General features: G+C 37.6%; 1 protein-coding gene across 7 annotated transcripts in view; it reads right to left on the bottom strand.

Moving 5' to 3' along the window:
• Positions 1–98: 98 nt before the first annotated feature.
• Positions 99–18,299, bottom strand: part of AKAP9 (A-kinase anchoring protein 9) — a 145,558-nt gene continuing 127,357 nt past the window's right edge. For 6 of the 7 annotated variants that reach the window (XM_081080220.1, XM_081080219.1, XM_081080217.1 and 3 more), the window contains 12 exons: positions 15,371–15,590; positions 14,498–14,648; positions 12,708–13,379; positions 12,130–12,338; positions 11,707–11,812; positions 10,116–10,298; positions 8,940–9,140; positions 8,373–8,605; positions 5,392–5,477; positions 4,033–4,162; positions 3,325–3,464; positions 99–2,207 (listed from right to left, as the gene is read on the bottom strand). In XM_081080220.1, coding sequence (XP_080936346.1) covers positions 2,173–2,207; positions 3,325–3,464; positions 4,033–4,162; positions 5,392–5,477; positions 8,373–8,605; positions 8,940–9,140; positions 10,116–10,298; positions 11,707–11,812; positions 12,130–12,338; positions 12,708–13,379; positions 14,498–14,648; positions 15,371–15,590 — 2,366 coding nt within the window. In that variant the 3' untranslated portion in view covers positions 99–2,172. The remainder of the gene's footprint in view (positions 2,208–3,324; positions 3,465–4,032; positions 4,163–5,391; positions 5,478–8,372; positions 8,606–8,939; positions 9,141–10,115; positions 10,299–11,706; positions 11,813–12,129; positions 12,339–12,707; positions 13,380–14,497; positions 14,649–15,370; positions 15,591–18,299) is intronic. The other variant, XM_081080222.1, reaches the window with a different exon arrangement.

Raw genomic sequence — 18,299 nt, forward strand, 5'->3', positions numbered from 1 at the left:
CGTGCTTCAGTGAGATTCAGGAATCTAAAAACTTGGATGGGAAAAAAATGCCTTTCTTGTACTAGGTTTCAAACTAATTTAGTATTTCATTTATTTACAAATTTAGGCAACAAAGTACACTAGTATTAGCAGTACCCATGATTTTGGAAACAAATCACAGATATTTTCATATTATTATTGTACATCTCTTGAAATATCTTTTACTCTCATCACTACTTTGAAATTATGGTAGTTAGATCAACTGCTAGATCTTACTTCTTTAAACTTACATATCATAAATTTTTTTTGTTTGACTATTTCTATATAATTGGTTTCCTTTACAATCCTATATGTTTTTGGTTTCCTTTACAATCCTATATATCTGTAAAAGTATTATTCTTAGAAGAAACCCATAGTTTCCACAAGAAAGTTTGAGAGGTTCGTGGCACAAAAAAGTTAAAGCTCTGAGGTAAGGCGGCTAATCTGTGTCTAGTGAATAGTTTTAGACCTTAATAGATTTAAGTTTTAAGCAGACTAATTATTGAGAAGCATTAACAAGCTGACCAGAGGCCTAATCTCAAAAGGAGGGCTGATGGTCAAACATGGGAGTGAAATGAGATAGCTCAGAGCACTTGTCTATCTGCTCCTTTCTCCATTCTCAGAGCAGAATAGTCTTGAACGTCAACTTATGAAAGGTTTTACTCAAAACCCTCACCTTCAACTACGGGCTTTGGAATACATTTGTTATTTCTAGAACTCTTATTGGAACTCAGCTGCTAATATGGATAATTTAGGTAATGAGAAATCTTCAAGAATACATACAATTTGTTCCCATAGCCTATTTGTGTTGGTAAAAATGAGAATATCCAATGGTAAGACAAAATTCTCAGGTTATAAGCATCTAATACTACTCTTGCTGTTGTAGTGAGTTGCCAAGTTACAAGAGAGGACTCTAATTAAGATACAACATTGAGATTTATATTACTTTCCCAATCTGAATTGGGCTACACAGCAGAAATACTGTTTAATTCTGTTGTATTGTGGTTAATAAAATTTAAGATTACTTGAGTTAAATGAGTTCTGTATCGTCTTAGTGCACATAGCTTTGTGAGGACACACATAACACTATAACAGGGCAAATAAGGATGAATCATAAAAATACCAATATAGCTTTTAAAAACTATATAATAAGATGTAAGGTTGCTACAAAGGCACATGGAAAATTCTGCAATAGGAGAGAGATCCCAATAGGACCTCCAGGATTGGGACAACTTTCTGAATCTCTTTAAGTCCCACGAATTTCTGGTAGGTAATGACATAATATGCACTGCCCCAGACTGAATGTTTGTGCCCCCACCCCCATTCGTATGTAGAAACCTAATCCCCAGTTTGTTGGTATTCAGGAATGGGGCCTTATCATGGTGGTGCTCTCCTGAAGGGAGAGTTCCCACGCACGTCCCTTCTGCCATGTGAGGACACAGCAAGAAGATGGCTGTCTACGAGCCAGGAAGCAGGCCCCTACCAGTCACTGAATCTGGTTCCCAGTCTCCAAAACGGTGAGAAATAAATTTCTATTGTTTTTAAGGTACCCAGTCTATGGTATTTTGTTATAGCATCCTGAGTGGACTAAGAACTATGCACCAAGAACTATGGCTCAGTTAAAATGAAGAGGGTTCAAATACAATATGGTTAAAATGGTGAACTCATTTTTATTTCAGTACTTGACAAAATACCCCATAAAATTCAAAACTTCTACCATTATACAAAAATAGGTCTCTACAAGTGATATCTGTCGTCATCACCAGTAGCAAATATATTAGGCAGAAACATGTAACTTCAGTAGCCTTATAAGAAAAGTGCAGGACACCTCAGCTACACATTCAGCAGTGTCATAATGCGCAAAAGTTTAATCTTTTCACCCATTTGATAAATACACAAGGTTTATAATTTAACCATTTAAATTAGCATTCCACAAATATACATGTAATTAAATGATTATTGTGCATGAATACATACACAGTGCCTGTATGTACAAATTCCAGTTTGTTTTTATGTGCTGGCAAGGGATTTGTATACAATCATAAGCTGTGTTTGTACTGGTCCCATATCCACAATACAAAAGCACAAAAGAACCGTTGATTTACAAAAGGGAATTTGCTTAAAATCACTTTGATTCCTGATGTTTCAAAAAGATTATCTTCTCATGCCAGCATGAAAATGAGTTGAACCTATGAGAGAAAAAACAGTCTATTTAAATGATTTCAAATTAGACTGCCAGCTGTACTGGACTAATTAGTTTATGAAGGGCAGAAGATTACTATTACGCTCCATTTTCAAAAAATGCTTTTCACTTCTGTAAAAAAGTCTTATTCATACTTGAACTAATTTGTAAAAGAGATTTTGAATATATATTTACACGTGTCGGTGGCTGGCTCTATAGCAAGGTAAGTGAGACTAATGTTAAGGCTCTTTAAAGTGCCCTGCAGGTTGAAAGTTCTGTACCTCCTGCCTCTTGAAAAATCACGTGGTTTCATAATCTGGGTCTTGTGAAATCTGGATGCTCAAAACACAATACAAACCAACCCAAAGTCCAGCTACATAACAAAGTTTCCTATGAAAGTAAGTTGGTTGGTGACTGCTTGTATGAAAAGATAAACCACTAACTTAAAATAACCTGTTATTAGCCCTATCTAGTTTGTGGGAACAGTTCTAAAAAAGGGTCTGTAAAAAAAGTAAAAACAAAATATAAATAAAAGTTGACTTAAAACACATTAAAATGATCTAAAACCTGAATCAGGAGTGAACTGAAGGAACACAGGGAAAAGAGGTTTTCCCACAATGAACGGGGAATCCATTTCTATTAAGTATGAAATTTGTGTTTTGAGCAGAGAAAAATAAAAGGTCATTTTTGTAAAGTCTTTTGAATGGATGGGTTTCTTGAACCACACATAAAAGCACATGGTGCTAATAGGAACAATGACTGCATTAAGTGCTAACGTACTTGCTTCTTTCTCTGATCTCCCACCCCTTAATTTGCATGCATTATTTAGGAAAATGTGTTACTTAGGGACATGTTCTCCAGCCACCTGGGCAATCCTCAGAGGACTTTGGTGCCCACTGTGCATTTTCTCTAATCTGCTAAATGAAGACAGCAGGAAACTTTTTGGGGGGAGTGGGATCTGGGGTGATAGATAAATCAGGTTCTGACTTAAATTTCTAAGCGTAAGGTGGAAACTGATGCACTGAACTGTAGATTGGATTATGCTAATGAGGAGGACAAGGAGTTCTGGAAGAGAAGGGAGAGCGGTGGGTGTACTAGCATTAACATGGTGAAGCCGAGCGTACCTGACTGTACAGTTCCCAGGCGTCTCTGCAGTGCCTCTAGCCGAGTGATGTAATCTGTTAGGGCTCTGTCAGGATCGTAATGCTGAAGCTGAGAACACGCCAAGGAACCAGGATTTAAATCAGCTGGAGGGCCTGGATACCTATGAGGTCAAAAATATAAACATAAATCCAAATTACCCAAAAACAAGGCAAGTAACTTAGCAACCATCCTCCGCTGCCCGCAAAAGGGAGACCACTTGCGTGTACACGGCTTGATTTACATTCCCCATACTTCTGAGTCCGTGTTGCATAAAGGAAAAACCTCAAGAAATTCAAAGCAGCAGCTACTAAGTCATCACAAGAATGTCCAGGACAATGCCTAGCAGAGGTCCTCAGTAAATGTTGCATATTTATAAATACATCTTGTCATGTTGACTTTACAGTTGTTTTCATAATGTCCAGAGACTATCTCTCTTGGTCAATACTTTCCACAATGTCTAACCCACAGCATGTCCTAAGTAATCAGCTCTGTTTCTTACATCCTTCGAAACTAGTTACAAATTCAAAAGCTTTTTCTCATTCTGAGCCTTAAATTATGTAAATCAGGCATAACTGAAGATACATCTAGCTATTTCAATGCAAAGAAGTAAAAGCCCTAACACTATCTTTCTTACTCTGTTGAATATTAGTATATTTAACTACTCTAGGCAGCTTTTCTCAAATTCTTACCTATTTTGAAATGGTAAAGGAGATCTAGGATAGTCCAGATCTGACCGGGAGCGGTACGTAGTGTGCCTTGGTTCTCCGTACATCTCCAGGGCACCAGAAGAATGATAAAACAGGTCAGTCTTTTCAGCACCTACAGTAATCCAAAACATAGCTTGTTAAAAAGAAACAACAAGCCCTTGAAAGATTTCTACAAGACAGATAAGGACTCAAAGGACTACTATACTGTATTACACTACACAATCTCCTCTTTATACTGATTTTCAATTATTTTGACTACAGGGGAGAACAACAGTAGAACTGTGATTTTTGTTTACCTTTCAATATGAGTATTTCTGCTAATCTGGAGCTACACCTCAAAGAAAATAAACTATTTAATTGAAAAATTTTCTTTTAAAAACAATTAGTTATATATCTAGAGGTGAAGTGAAGGCACAGTGCCTGAGCGTGTCCATAGTTTGGGGGCACAGATGGGGTAGATTCAAAAAAATGATAATTATAATCAGACTAATGTAATCTAGCCATTCTACTAACTTTTATTAGAAAATACTTGAAATCAAGATATACTAACTTTCAACACATAACTCATTATGCTACACATTTCAGCTGTTTCAGTGTAAGAATTCCCATTTTAAAACACTTTGCTTAGGGTACCAAATACATTTCCTCTTTCTCGGCTGCTCACGCTCAGCTACTGGTAGAACATGTAAAGGTGCACAGCAATGCACAGCAGTCATGCTCTGTGTCTGTCCCCAGCTTGACATCTTTATGCCTGAAATGTTAGAGCCCTAAGCTTTGTTTCCGCTTCTAGGTGTATAGAGAAGGAATTTTAACTGTGAACCATTTTAACCATTATTATACAACCTATTAGTGAACTCAGAAACCTGTGTGAATATTGCTAAACTGAGAAAACTTCAAAGCATAACTCTTTCACGTGACTGAGAACAGCAATCCCATCATGAACCAGAGCCTTAAATGCAGTTGTAAGGAGAGTGGGTTCTGGAGCCCATTGCAGCCAGGGTTCAACCAGCCCTGCCACCTCCTACTGGGTAATCTGGGGCAATGACAAATGCTTTCCATGACTCAGTTTTTCACCTGTAAAGTGAGAATAGTCACTGTACTTGTATCACAGAATTGGGAGAATATATAATACATGAAAAAAGTAGGGCGTAGTGCAGATTCAATCTCCAGAAAAATCAGCTATTATTACTTTTTAAAACAGCAAGGTCCCCAGCTGTGTTAGTTATGGGGGCTCTGTCTTTGGACAACAGGAGTTCCAGAACACATTATTTGGAAGTTATCACACATGCAGTAATTTTTAGACAATCATAAACATAAAAAAAAATTCCATTCTGACTTTACCTGGATTCAGTCCAAAGCCATCCCTGTTAATGTTGATAGAACCAGAACTTGTGACCCGATGCCACCGTCGAACCAAAAATTTCATTCTAAAAAAGATCCCAAGAAAATATTTATGGCACACCTATAATGTAGAGAATAGATACTTCCCATAAAAATCAAGTCCTACCTTTACATATGCACATAGAACAAATATAACATCATGATTAATCTAAAATCTGCAAAGGTTCCTTGGCTTATGGCAAAGTTAACTGGAATAGAAGAGGCCATTCCCCTAGAGGCATCAGAGGTGTCTTGTGGTGCCAACATCAGGCTCTGGCTTTAGGGGCACACGGGGCACAAAGAGATGGAGAGCAAAAGGCAAGAAAAGCAGATGAGCCAAGAAAGGGCGAGAAGTACTGGGAAAAGAAAAGAATGGAGTAGGGAAGCTGAGGTGGAAAGAGAATCAGAAGACCCTTAAATTGACAGTAAGAGTGAGCTGGGAAAGCGGAAAGGAGTGAGGCTGTGTAATCAGAGATGAAAACAATGTCAGCTTCAATGAGATCAAGGTACGAGTGTCACACAGCAGCTGTGGCAAGCTGCTGCCAGCCTTGTACTGACTCAAGGAGTTTCTGGAGCATCAATTTGATTTCATAACTCCCATCAGCTTCGAGGCCGAGTCGAAATACAATGAACATATAAGAGGAAAAGAAAGTGAGAGACTTAGAGTGAAATCCTTCAGTGGCAACTGGCTTTATGGAAACTTCCCAAATTCTTCCAATCAAAATTAATGGTGGTTCCAGTCAAGAGGGCAGATAGATAGATGCAACCCTATGTTCATTGCAGCAGTATTTACAATAGCCAAAATACGGAAGAAACCTAAGTGTCCTTCAGTAGATGACTGGATAAAGAAGATGTGGTACATATATACAATGAAATATTACTAGGCCGTAAAAAATGAAATCTTACTATTTATAAGAACGTGGATGAACCTGGAAGGTATTATGCTAAGTGAAATAAGTCAGATTGAGAAAGACAAATACCCTATGATTTCACTTATATGTGGAATCGGAAGAATGAAATAAACGAACAAACAAAACAGAAACAGACTTACCGATGCAGGGAACAAACTAAGCTGATGGTTGTTAGATGGGGGGGTTGGGGAGATGGGTGAAAAAGGTGACGGAATTAAGAAATAAAAATTGGGAGGGCGGCTGGAGGGCTCAGTTGGTTAGAGCACGAGCTCTCAACAACAAGGTTGCCGGTTCAACTCCTGCATGAGATGGTGGGCTGCGCCCCCTGCAACTAAAGATTGAAAACGGCGACTGGACTTGGAGCTGAGCTGCGCCCTCCACAACTAGACTGAAGGACAACGACTTGGAGCTGAGGGGCCCTGGAGAAACACACTGTTCCCTAATATTCCCCAATAAAAATCTTAAAAAGAAAGAAAAAGAAAAATTGGTAGTTATTAAAGAGTCATGGGGATTTAAAGTAAAGCATAGGGAATATAGTCAACAATATGCTAATAACTATGTATCACGTCAGGTGGGTACTAGTCAGGGAAATCACTTTGTAAATTATACAAATGTCTAACCACTATGCTGTACATCTGAAACTAATGTAAAATAATATTGAATGTCAACTGTAACTGAAAAATTAAAAAAGGGAAAGGGGGAAGGTGAAGGGGAATAAGAGGTTCAAATTTCTAAGTATAAAACAAATAAGTCATGGGGATGTAATGTACAGCATGGGGAATATAGTCAATATTGTGATAGCGTGGTACAGGGTCAGATGGTTGCTGGACTTAATCATGGTGATCACTTCTTTAGGTCTATAAATGTTGAATAACTATGATGTACACCTGAAACTAATATTGCATGTTAGCCGTATTTTAATACAAATCTTTCAAAAAATACAAAACTGATGGATAATTCCTGTGACCTCTCTATTAGATTTAGTGTCTTCTAATTTATGGGCATGTTGGTCTTCTCCACTAGGAAGTGAGCTGCCTTTAGGGATTTAGGTAGGGATTATGTCTTTTTTTTTTATCAATGCATCTTAACCCTGCACTTAATCCTGTACTTAATCCTTGTAGGTATACAAGGCGATAATGATGAAGGGAATGAAAGATGGAAGGAGGAACTGGAACCACGTGACTACAATGTGGGATAGTAGAGGCAGGGGTAGTATAAGACCACCAGTAAGATAAAACGTGAGCTTCCTTTAGAGAGCCAATGTGGATGAGTCTGAGGAGCGCCGGCTAGTTGGCCCAGCTCTCTCTCTACTGGCTTTGCAACCTCACCCTGCCTCAGTTTCCTCATGTGTGAAATGACATTCTGGACTAGTATGTGATCTCAGACAGCTTCTAGTTAAAAAATTCTGTGTCATATTTTTCAAAGAAAAACTGGTAAAGTAATAAAGGCAAAACCCATTGAAGGTGACCCGATAGGAAGAACTTTATAAACCAAATTTCTCTGTGACTGTATGGCTCCTACAGAAATGAAAGGGAAGGGAAGTATGGAGAAGCCTAGGTATCTGGGTATATACCACCGAAGTCGGGGACTGCAGGAGGCCAGGTCTACAAGGTAGTTTGAGTTCTGACTCCATTTCAACCAGATACAGAATGAGTACCAGTGTTCCTAGGTTGGAACTACTAGAGAAAAAGTAACAAAAGCACTAGCAGAGTCCAATGCCCTAAAGGCTCATCTCTGTTCTAAATCAGAGGCCAGGGCTTTCTGTAGTGGGGCCCCAAGAATGAGTTATTTTAGGAAGGAAGAAAATGAATGTATATCAGCTTAAGTAATTTTTCAAAAACATTTTTTTCCCTTTTATCTCTTTTACTTATATGTCTGAGCTAGTTCAAGGTTTATCCAAGTTTAGAAAAAATAAAAAAGACAATCAGATTGGATGTTCCAGCCACGAGTCAGCAGCTGCCTGCAGCTGGGAAGGCCCTTTTCATAGGGTCTCCACAGGACAACATAAAGTATCCCTTTCAAGTACTTTACCTTGAAATTGCCATAGACACTCTGACAGCCGACCGAAACCTGGTGAAGCCCCTCGGACGGTTGGTGATCACCTCGAGGTCAGTGAAGGCCGGGTGCCCCCCCATCCGGGCAAGCAGGGCGAGGGTGGCATCTTCACATTCCTGGAAGCCACCCAGTAACAGCAGCAGGTATTTCTTCTGATAAATGAGAGCTTTCCGAAAACTTTCTGCCCTCAGGTACTTACCATAAATTCTCTATGTTTAAAGAAGAACATAAAGACATTATTAAGAAGTCATTCAAATTGTTCTTTAGGGGAAGATAACCTAGATTTTATCTGTGAAAAAGTAGTAGAAGTAGAACATCAGGTACTCGTTATCACTGTTTTCTACTTTTTCAGCAAAGTTCAAAGTAACGATAATTAACCTTAACCTTACACTGCTGCCTCTTTTTAGTCAATGGAATCTGGATCCTACCCGCAGAGTTACGCTTTTTGTTTATTTTGGATTTTAGGTTAGTGAGAGATGGAAGCAGGCAAAAGCAGAGGGCCCCCTTCCTTTGGCACACGTTTCCATGCCAGATGCTTCCTACCTTTATAGCAGCATGCCCAGCATCAGGGCTCAGATTCTGAAGTAAAGCTTCATTTCTTAGTTCAGCCTTCAGTTTGTACACTTCAGCTTCTGCCCTCTTCAAGGACTTTTGGAGAGACAACTTTTCTCTGTTCCACACTTCTTTTTCAGAAGCAATGATGGCGTCAATGTTGATGCCACCACCAAACGAAAACCTAGAAGACTGTAGAGACCAGAGCCTACTTAATTGATTTTTAAGAACAAGTCCCTCAAGAAAAAATGTGACTTACACATATTAAAGGTATGCCTATGGGGGATACAGAAGTCTCAGCTTTCTGGCCTCAGACAGAGAAAGTCCAAAGCCCATCTCATTAAAGAATATACACTAACTTTAGGTATATGGTCCTTTGTTGAGCAGATTAACTTTACAACTAAAAATCCCTGTGAAAGCCTGGTCCTAAAGAAGGTATTTAGATTTAGCAGAGCTTTGAAGTGAAAAAGTCTAGGGAAGTAACAGATAGACCATTTGGGTCCAAATGTTGAGCCTGGGCCTGAAATAGTGCACTGAAGAAGTGGGGAAAAAACCACCCGGCATGTCCATTGGAAAGTGGACCCCTACAGAAGCTGTGTGGTTGTGTGATTGTGTATTTGACTGCACGGTTGTTTTACAGGTCTTCCCTATCTTTATACTGGGTGATTACAGAAGCTAGCCATTTATTTTGTAGTTTTTAAATGTAAAAATTTTAAAATAAATTCCCATAGTTTATTAGACTGAAATATATAATTTAATGGCATTTTTCACTTGAGTTATGAACACAATAACTGATAGATAACTGATAAGAACAGTCCAAATTCAAATCTGAACATTTCTTTAACATGCGTCTGCTGTTAGTGGATAGGTAGCAAAATATCTGGCTTTGGAGATCAGTTGATTTTGGTTCGACTACTGAGTTCAGTTTTCTTGTGTGCAAGGCTGGGTGTGGTCAGAGATTCCGGATGTATATAACACAGAATCTGGCACAGAGAAGGCTCCCAATAAATAATAGCAATTATTGTCATCCCTTTACATTTTTCAATGACCCTACCAAGAATCAGATACTTAATATTTTTACATTCTCAGGGTTAAAAATTGAAACTAAAGAGCAGAAATTATAACTCTGCACTACTTCTAATGTGGCATTGTTAAAAATACACGTACGTAATCTCTGCCGGTTCCTGTTTGTCGATCCCACCGGATCTGCTCTTCCAGCTTCATAACCAGGTTTCTTAAACCATTCTTTTCTTCTGTCAGTTGGCTGATATGTCCTGTTAGCTCAGCATTTTGTCTCAGTAGTCTTTCAGTCAATGAGCCATAAGAAGTGCTTGGGGACACTAAGCTAGGCTGGAAAGACAAAACGGCATAAGATCGCATAAGCACAACATGAGTAATACATATAAAAAGGTGAACAGGCACTGAGAACAATTTCATAAAGAAGTGGTGCTTATGTTGAGCCTTAAATAATAAGTAGGACATTACTGGCAGGAAAGAAGAGAGAGATGGTGTATTCAGCACAAGGCACAGCACACGTAAAGGCACAAAGGCTGGATCAGAGTGGGTTCCTTTTAGGGAGCTACAAGTTGCTTGGCAAGGCTTTATGGGTAACGGACCTAAATGCAAGCAGTGGAGAGCCATGAAAGACTTTAGGCAGGAGAATACCACAAAATTTATGTGTTAGAAAGAGTCCTTTGGTAGCAGTGTGCAAAGTAGAGTGAATTAGCAAAGACAGATCCTGGTGTGAGGCTGACACAATGGAAGTTACTGCAACAGTGTACGTGAGAAATGCGGAAGGCCTGAATGAAGGCAATGACTAAGGGCACAGGGGCAGATATTTAGAAGGTGGAAGGCACAGGACTCAGTGACTGCTTGGGTGTGCAAGTAACAGTGAAGAAAGGTGGTCGATGGAGACTCGGCTTTCTAAAGTGGGAGAGAACATGACCAGATATGTGGGTTTGGGGTAGGAAGGAGAAAGGAAGATAATGCCCAGTTTGGAATGTGGTTGTGAGGTTCCTAAGGGGTCACTCTGGGGTATATTTTCCCAAAGAAAGATTTCTAGTAACTAACTGAAAATATACACCTGGACCCCAAGACTGCACTAGAACCACAGTCCACGAGAACATAAGCTTCCTAAGGGTGCGATTTTTATCAGGTTTGTTCACTGTATCCCCAGAACCCAGGATAGTGCCTGGCATATGGTAGGTGCCCGATACAAGGAACTTTCAATAAATAAGTCTATTGAGAACTCAGGCTGTAGAAATGAATGCTAACTATAGCTTTCATGGCTATAGTTAGAGAAAAAAATGGATGAAGAGAGGAGGTAGAAAAACTCATGAAGGTGACTGATGAGATAATGAAAGAAATGAGAATACTGACACAAAAATTAAGTAAGGATTTTAAAGACAGAATAGGTCAAAAGTGTCAAATGCTAGAAAGAAGACCAGAAAGACAGGCTGAAAAGATTCATCAGATTGGACAGGTACCGAAGAGGGTAGTAGCCAGACTAATCTTTCAAGAAACTTGGTTATCATAAAGCAATAGGGGGTCAATGTAATTATTCAATAATGGTAATAAAAGGTAATTTCCCCTCAAGCTTTCACTATCTTCTATTGGGAGAAGGCAAACATTACTATTAATATTTAACATAAATGAAAAAAGTAAAACTCTAGAAAATATGGTGCCAATTTCCAATGATTCATATAGTTTCCATTAAATCTTTGCTCTTGATAATTTAAAGTGTTTAAAAAAGTCTTACCTCTTTGCCTGGCTGGCCAGTTAACTTTTGTAGTTGTAAAATAATTCCATCAATATTTTCCTGAACCTGAATGAAATCTTCATCATCTGCTGTTTCAAACTGTAGTCTTCAAAAACAGACAAAAAATCAAAACAAATCTCAATTAGTGGTGTTGACTGGCACAAACATTATGTATGAATCAGGCAACTCAGCTCACCTATCACTCCTCTCTGACATTAGGTGTTTTCCCTCCCTGGGTCAAGGTTTTAAGATATTTGTTGTCAGGTGTTATGAGTTTTGTTAAAGAATATCACTTCCTAATGTAAATAGGCATTAACTTTAAAATTTTCAATTCCCCGCCCTCGGTGAGCTATTAGTGAGGGACCGATTCCATACAGCTTGTCTAAGAATGCCTTTGCCAGGGGTCAGGCACAAAGGGCTAACCTATTGGAGGCTTTCTGGGCGAGATGCTGTAGTTTTGAAGCCACATGTTGAAACTTTTGTTGGATCATTTCTAATTCGTGATTATAGCCAGTTCTTCCTCCATTCATTTCAATCCCTTTACGATAGCTTGCCTCCTTTGTTTCTCCTTCTATTTTCTGTTGAAGAATCCAATTTCTAGTTCGATCATTGGTTAAACTCCATGTGACTGGCTAGCAATTTGGGAGAGAAAATGAAAAATATTAAGAAATGAATAGTATATCACATTCTTAAAGGAACACAATCATAATAAGTCCTCACTTAATGTTGATAGGTTCTGTAACTTTTAGCAAAATGACGTGTAAAGAAACCAGTTTTACCACATGCTAACTGATATAAACAGAAGTTAAGTTCCTACTGCGTCTCATCAATGTTATAATAAAGTCGAATGAAAACATGTTCTTTGAGGACCTGCTGTATTGCTTATACTCCAAATAAACTTCTACAGGTTTCATTTTTAATAGATTTGTACATAGCTATTTAAATAATTTAATCCAACATCAAAAATTGTGAAAGTATTTTAAAACAAAGCAGCAATTTACCTCATTAAGATTCTGGTATAGCATTCTTCGGCCTTCTCGTTTTTCCTCTCGTTCTAGCTCTTGCTTCTGGAATTCCTGCATAATTCCTTGCAGCCGCTTTCCTTCCAGGTCTAACTTATACACCTGCCGCCTCTTCTCCTCCAGCTGGCGCTGAAGCTCTTCCACTTTGGACTGGAGCTCGTGCATTTTCTTTTGTCCTTCGCTGTTGGCCTCTTGTTCCGTCTGCAACGTCTTCCTGTGAACCTGCCTATCCTTTTCCATTTGCTGTCTTGTTTGCAAAGAATCCAGTTTATACTTCTCAGTCTCACTTAACAATTCTACTATGCGACTGTGTTTCTCCTCTAACTGTTTCTGGAGCTCTCTGAGGAGGTCCTCAGAGGGCAAGGGGGGCCGAGGCTGCCCACTGTCGTCACTGCGCTGCTGCAGCTGGGCCCGCAGTTCCCGCTCCCGATCCAGGGAACTACTCATTTCCCTAATTCGAACTTTCTCTGATTCAAGAAGTACTTGAAGCTCTAAGTTTCGACCTCGTTCTTCTGATAACTGGGCATCGAGTAGCACTCTTTGTGATTCTATTTCCTGCTGTGATTCGTTTAGTAGTTGTTTCTGTTGTTCCAAAAGTTGATTTAGCTGAATATTCCTTTGTTTCTGACCCTCAAGTGAAAATTTCAGGTCCTTGTAGGAGAAAGTTGAAATTAAGAATGTGTTAATATTATTAATAATACTTTATAAATACACAATTGTGCCTTTATTAATACTAAGTTGATAGTATTTGGTAACAGAACTGATTATTTAGTTTATTAAAATTTCAGTGGTTAGAGCATTATTATTTGGACAGCCAGGTCATTTAAATCAAAGAATATAAACAAAAGATAGCTAAGCTAAGTAATACTTTCTCTTCAAACATCAGCCATCATATCTGGTTAAGGAATATGAAGCAGGATACATTTCTTCTAGGAACAATAGTTATTAAAAATACAAGTATTTCTGATATAATGTGATACAAGTTACAGAAAAACTTTAGGTTTTCCAACATCACATAGTAAAAATATTAGGGCTTATAGAGAAAGCAGGGTTAGGGACAAACTACTCAAAACCTATGCAAATTTGTAATGATTGAAAAACAGAAATCAGTACCTAAGGAGATAACAAGTCCTTGCCAGGCAGAGAGCTCGCTATACTTGGAGGCTACCATGGTGGACATTAAAACAACAAACCTCAAAAGCAGCAGGGCAGAAATGCAGGCTACATAGTTTCTAGTACAGAGCGAGCGAGTCCCGGGATCACGTGGCTAGAAGAGCATGGGCCAGTGGGCTATGGTGACAGGGGGCCTGAGTGCGGTCCAGCCTGCCAGGAGCTGACAGCTGTGCCTCTCTGGGACAGAATCCAGAGTGAAGGGACTCAGAGCAGCGGGCACCCCTGCTGCCAGAAAAGTATCACTGCTCCCCTTCCCTAGGACGAAACAGGAACCCAAACTATTTCTGTTTTAAGTGGACACGATTGCCGTATTTATCAAATTGTATACACACTAATTCAAATTCCCAAATCAAATGCTGTAGCAGAACAGTATGCATCCTTGGATATAATAAAGGAAAAAAAGCATCACTGTTAGCATTTCCCGATAAAACAGTTCAGGTAACATTTATAATAGGAGTCAACACGTAGCCAACAACTTATTGTACCTCATAAAGAGTCTAAGGTTGACATTTAAGAAAGAGCAAAGGTCTCCAGACTCTCTGTACTCTATCGTTTTTGGATTTTCCACAGATATTTAATGACAGAGATAACAATACCTCAAGTTCTTCTTTATCCCGCTCTTCACTGCGTCCCAGTTTGGCTTTCTCTTTCTCCAAAGCCCACTGGAGCTCTCTGGATTTTTTCTGTTCACTTGCTAATGAGTCATTAAGCAAATGTACTTCATCTGTTTTATCTTTAACTTCCAACCTAAATCAGAGAGACAAATGAACCCTCATAAAATGACTTTGACGATTATATAGTAAGAGAGAGAGTACAGCTCCCACTAAAAAGTGGAGGCATATTATACACTAGCTAATAGGAAAATACAAACCACGTGAAGATAAAGATTTTTGACTGGTTCATTTCAAATGAACTGTTTCTAGCAGCACAATTATTTACCATTAAAAACAATTTACTGTTACAAAATAATATTAATAAAAAATTACCTTTGTCTTTTATTAAACAGGCATTAACAGTGTTTGTGTGTGTGAAAATAATGTTCAAAATAAAGACTGTACTTGTAATGAATATTTAGCAAGCAGAATATCTCAGTATTTACACTCACAAATTTATTTTTACAAGCATTATCTTTTAAAGCATTTTGCATACATTAGCTAATTGAACCATGAATTATATTGAAATCATAAATGTCATTTCAAATTACTTGGTAGTAAAATAAAGGTCAAACTTATGTGTTTTATACCAATCTCAAATAGAACTGAAGCCATAGTAGAGAATATACCAATATCACAAATTTATCATTTGGAATGTTTCCTTTCCACTGTTAGTTCTTCCTATAAATAACAAAGTTTCATGCTATTTAAACATCATGCATAATGTTATATTTTTGTAACATCTGCCCAGTGTCGTGACAAAATTATTCCAATTTCTTCACTAATACAGGTGTATAGTAAGGAAGCTTGGCATACCTGAATGCCTCCAATTCTTTGAGGTGCTTATGCTGTGCCTTAAGTGTTGTTTCTAGTTCCAGTCTGGTTTGCGCAAGTTCACTTTTCAGTTCAGCAACCACCATTTTCTCAGAACTCAATTGTTCCTGCAGTTCTGCTGCCCGATCTTTCACACTGCTGAGCTCCACTTGCATCTCCAGCACCTGAGACTGCTTGTGCTGTATGTTATATTCCAAGAGCTCTAAATGGAAGATTATTCATATTTCAAGTATGATCTAGCAACTCTTATTTGGTTTATAAATACTTTGTTGATAAGAACTGATTTGTAATTGAAGAAATTACTACAAAGCGAATGTGAAAAGATCTCACTCCCAAAAGTCAGCAATTCATATACATGTGCATTTTATGCATATTTTCCTCACAGTGCTAATGGTCAAGATTTCAGAACTATAAATATATAAGCATGATAAAAGTTTAACAGAATACATGAATGGATACAAGACCTGAAATAAATAAAAATACTTCAGGTGTTCACACAACAGAAATCTGTATTTTTTCATTCAAAACTTCTGTAGTTCACACTAAAAAATTCCAGCAGTTTTGACAGCCACAAAAGCACTTGTAGGAGTTACCCGTGTAACTGTGACCACAATGACCAACACTGCTTGCGTGTTTTCTTCAGCCCTCCTTTGCAGAGTACCTAGGAACTTTATTATAAGAGAAGTAGGAAGTCCAAACCCCAATTTGGATCACGGTCTTTTTAAAAAAAAAAACACACAAAATAACAAAACCACCAAAGCCTGCTATACGTCTATCTATTACAATGAAAACAAACTGAAATATTAATTCACTAAGTACAATAATTTTTTTTAGTTACAAAATATGCATCAGGATACCCCTGTTGTGAAAAATATAAACTTATATACATATGCACATTGAAAAGGTCTGGAGACATAATTACCTAAGCATTAATAGTCATTTTATTAGGTTGGTGCAAAAGTAATTGTGGTTTGAAAGGTTAAATTGCAAAAACCGCAATTACTTTTGCACCAACCTAGTAGGATTTAGGAGACTCTAGGTGTGGTTTCTACTCCATTCTTTTGTTTGTCTATTCTACCATAAATGTATTTTTAACTTAAAAAATTTTAATCAAAGTTCATCACTTCATATTACAGTTCATATTACTGATGTTAGGAGACAGAAATAATATTGGCATTAGAAGATAATCATGTTAATTTAGGCTTTTAAAACTGTTTCTTAGGGAGAAGAGGCTAAGGATTTACATGTATAAATATGTATTTATGTGATATTAATTAAGCTTTCTTTTCAGTGGGGTTTAACTTAAGTAAAATATATCAATTTTCTGAAAATAATCAGTTTTCTGAAAACAATCAAATAATTCTGTCTAAATATAAGGGATATATTTGTGATGTCATTATACCTGTTTTCTCTGAAATATTTTAAGATATTTTAAATTTTCAGCTTTCCAATGACAAATGTTAAGACTTTGGTGTAACTTTCAAAATCTGCAAAAGGACAGGAGTTTCTACCATTTTATTAAACAAATCTGAAGACAAAGACGTGTCTTCACTAGATATGACGAAACTTCTATTTTACTTTAATCTCTAAAGATTTCTATTTGCAACTCAATTTAAATTAACAGACCCCTATCAAAAGTGGGGGAAAAGATATGAACAAGCACTTCACAAAACAGAAATCCAGCCGACCAATAATCATGACAAACTACTTCAGTAATGAGAGAAGTGTAAATTAAAACCACAATAACGATCCACTGCACACTCACCAGGTTGGCAATAAAGGTCTGAAAATATTTGGCCAAATGTTGGCAAAGATGTGAAGCAACAGAACTCTCATACACTAGTAAGCGTACAGATTGATGTGACCACTTTGGGAAAAGTTTGGCATTATCTAATAAATTTGAAGATATGTATTCTATTACCCAGCAATTCCACTTCTGGGTATGTACCCAGAAAACTCATGCACGTATACATCAGAAACACTGGCATGTATGTATCAGAAACACTGACTAACAATGTACAGAAGAATGTCATAGAGAAGTGAAAGCAAGACACAAATATATACAGTGTGATAAAGTTCAAAAGCAGGAAAAACTGTAAACTTATATTAGTTAGAAATATGTAAGTAGAGAGTAAAACAACAACAAAAAAATCAGGATAATGGTTATCTAGGTTAAAAGAGGAGCATGTGTTTGGGAAAGGGGCTTCTGGGATACCTTACTGGGTGATGTTTCCACAGATACTAATTTAATAATTTGTTATACTGCATAGTCTTGCATTTTGCACTTTTTTGTACTTATGTTATAGTTCACATTAAAAAAGGATTAAAAAGAAATAGTTTCTTTCATTATGGATTTTTCCTTTGAATTATCCTTATAAAGAGCTTTAAAAAAAAAGATAATGAACTTAATGGGCAAACAACCTGGTCAAGGCAATGTTTGTTCATCATAAGTTAAATATATCTGTTTCTATGTAAGAAAATAGCAGTCTCTTTGATTCAAGTATTTTGTAAGAGTTACTGTCATTCTCTCTCCATACATAGCTAGCAGAAGTTGTTTTCAAACTTGACAGGAAATTAAAGGAAAGTCCACTGATATTCTAAAGCATGTCCTGACCAGTCTGTGTGACACACAGCATTTTTTCTTTGCAGTAATTGAGCAGTAACCCATTCACCTTACAACCACTACTTCTTCCCAATTTCAAGAACTATTGCTTTTGTTTATGATGATGGAGAAATAAGCTTAGATGGCATAGCAAGACTTAATGTTAGCTATTTTATTTCTATTCCCAAAGCTATGTAGTAGTTTGTATCTGGTGAGAAAACCCTAAATATTTTTCAACTGTAAAAAAAAAAAATGCTGTATTTTTAATATGTGGAAGGCTGTCTTAAGGTATACTCAGATTTTTGACTG

The sequence above is a fragment of the Rhinolophus hipposideros genome, assembly GCF_964194185.1.
Source record: "Rhinolophus hipposideros genome assembly, chromosome: 18".
In the NCBI taxonomy this organism is placed as follows: domain Eukaryota; kingdom Metazoa; phylum Chordata; class Mammalia; order Chiroptera; family Rhinolophidae; genus Rhinolophus; species Rhinolophus hipposideros.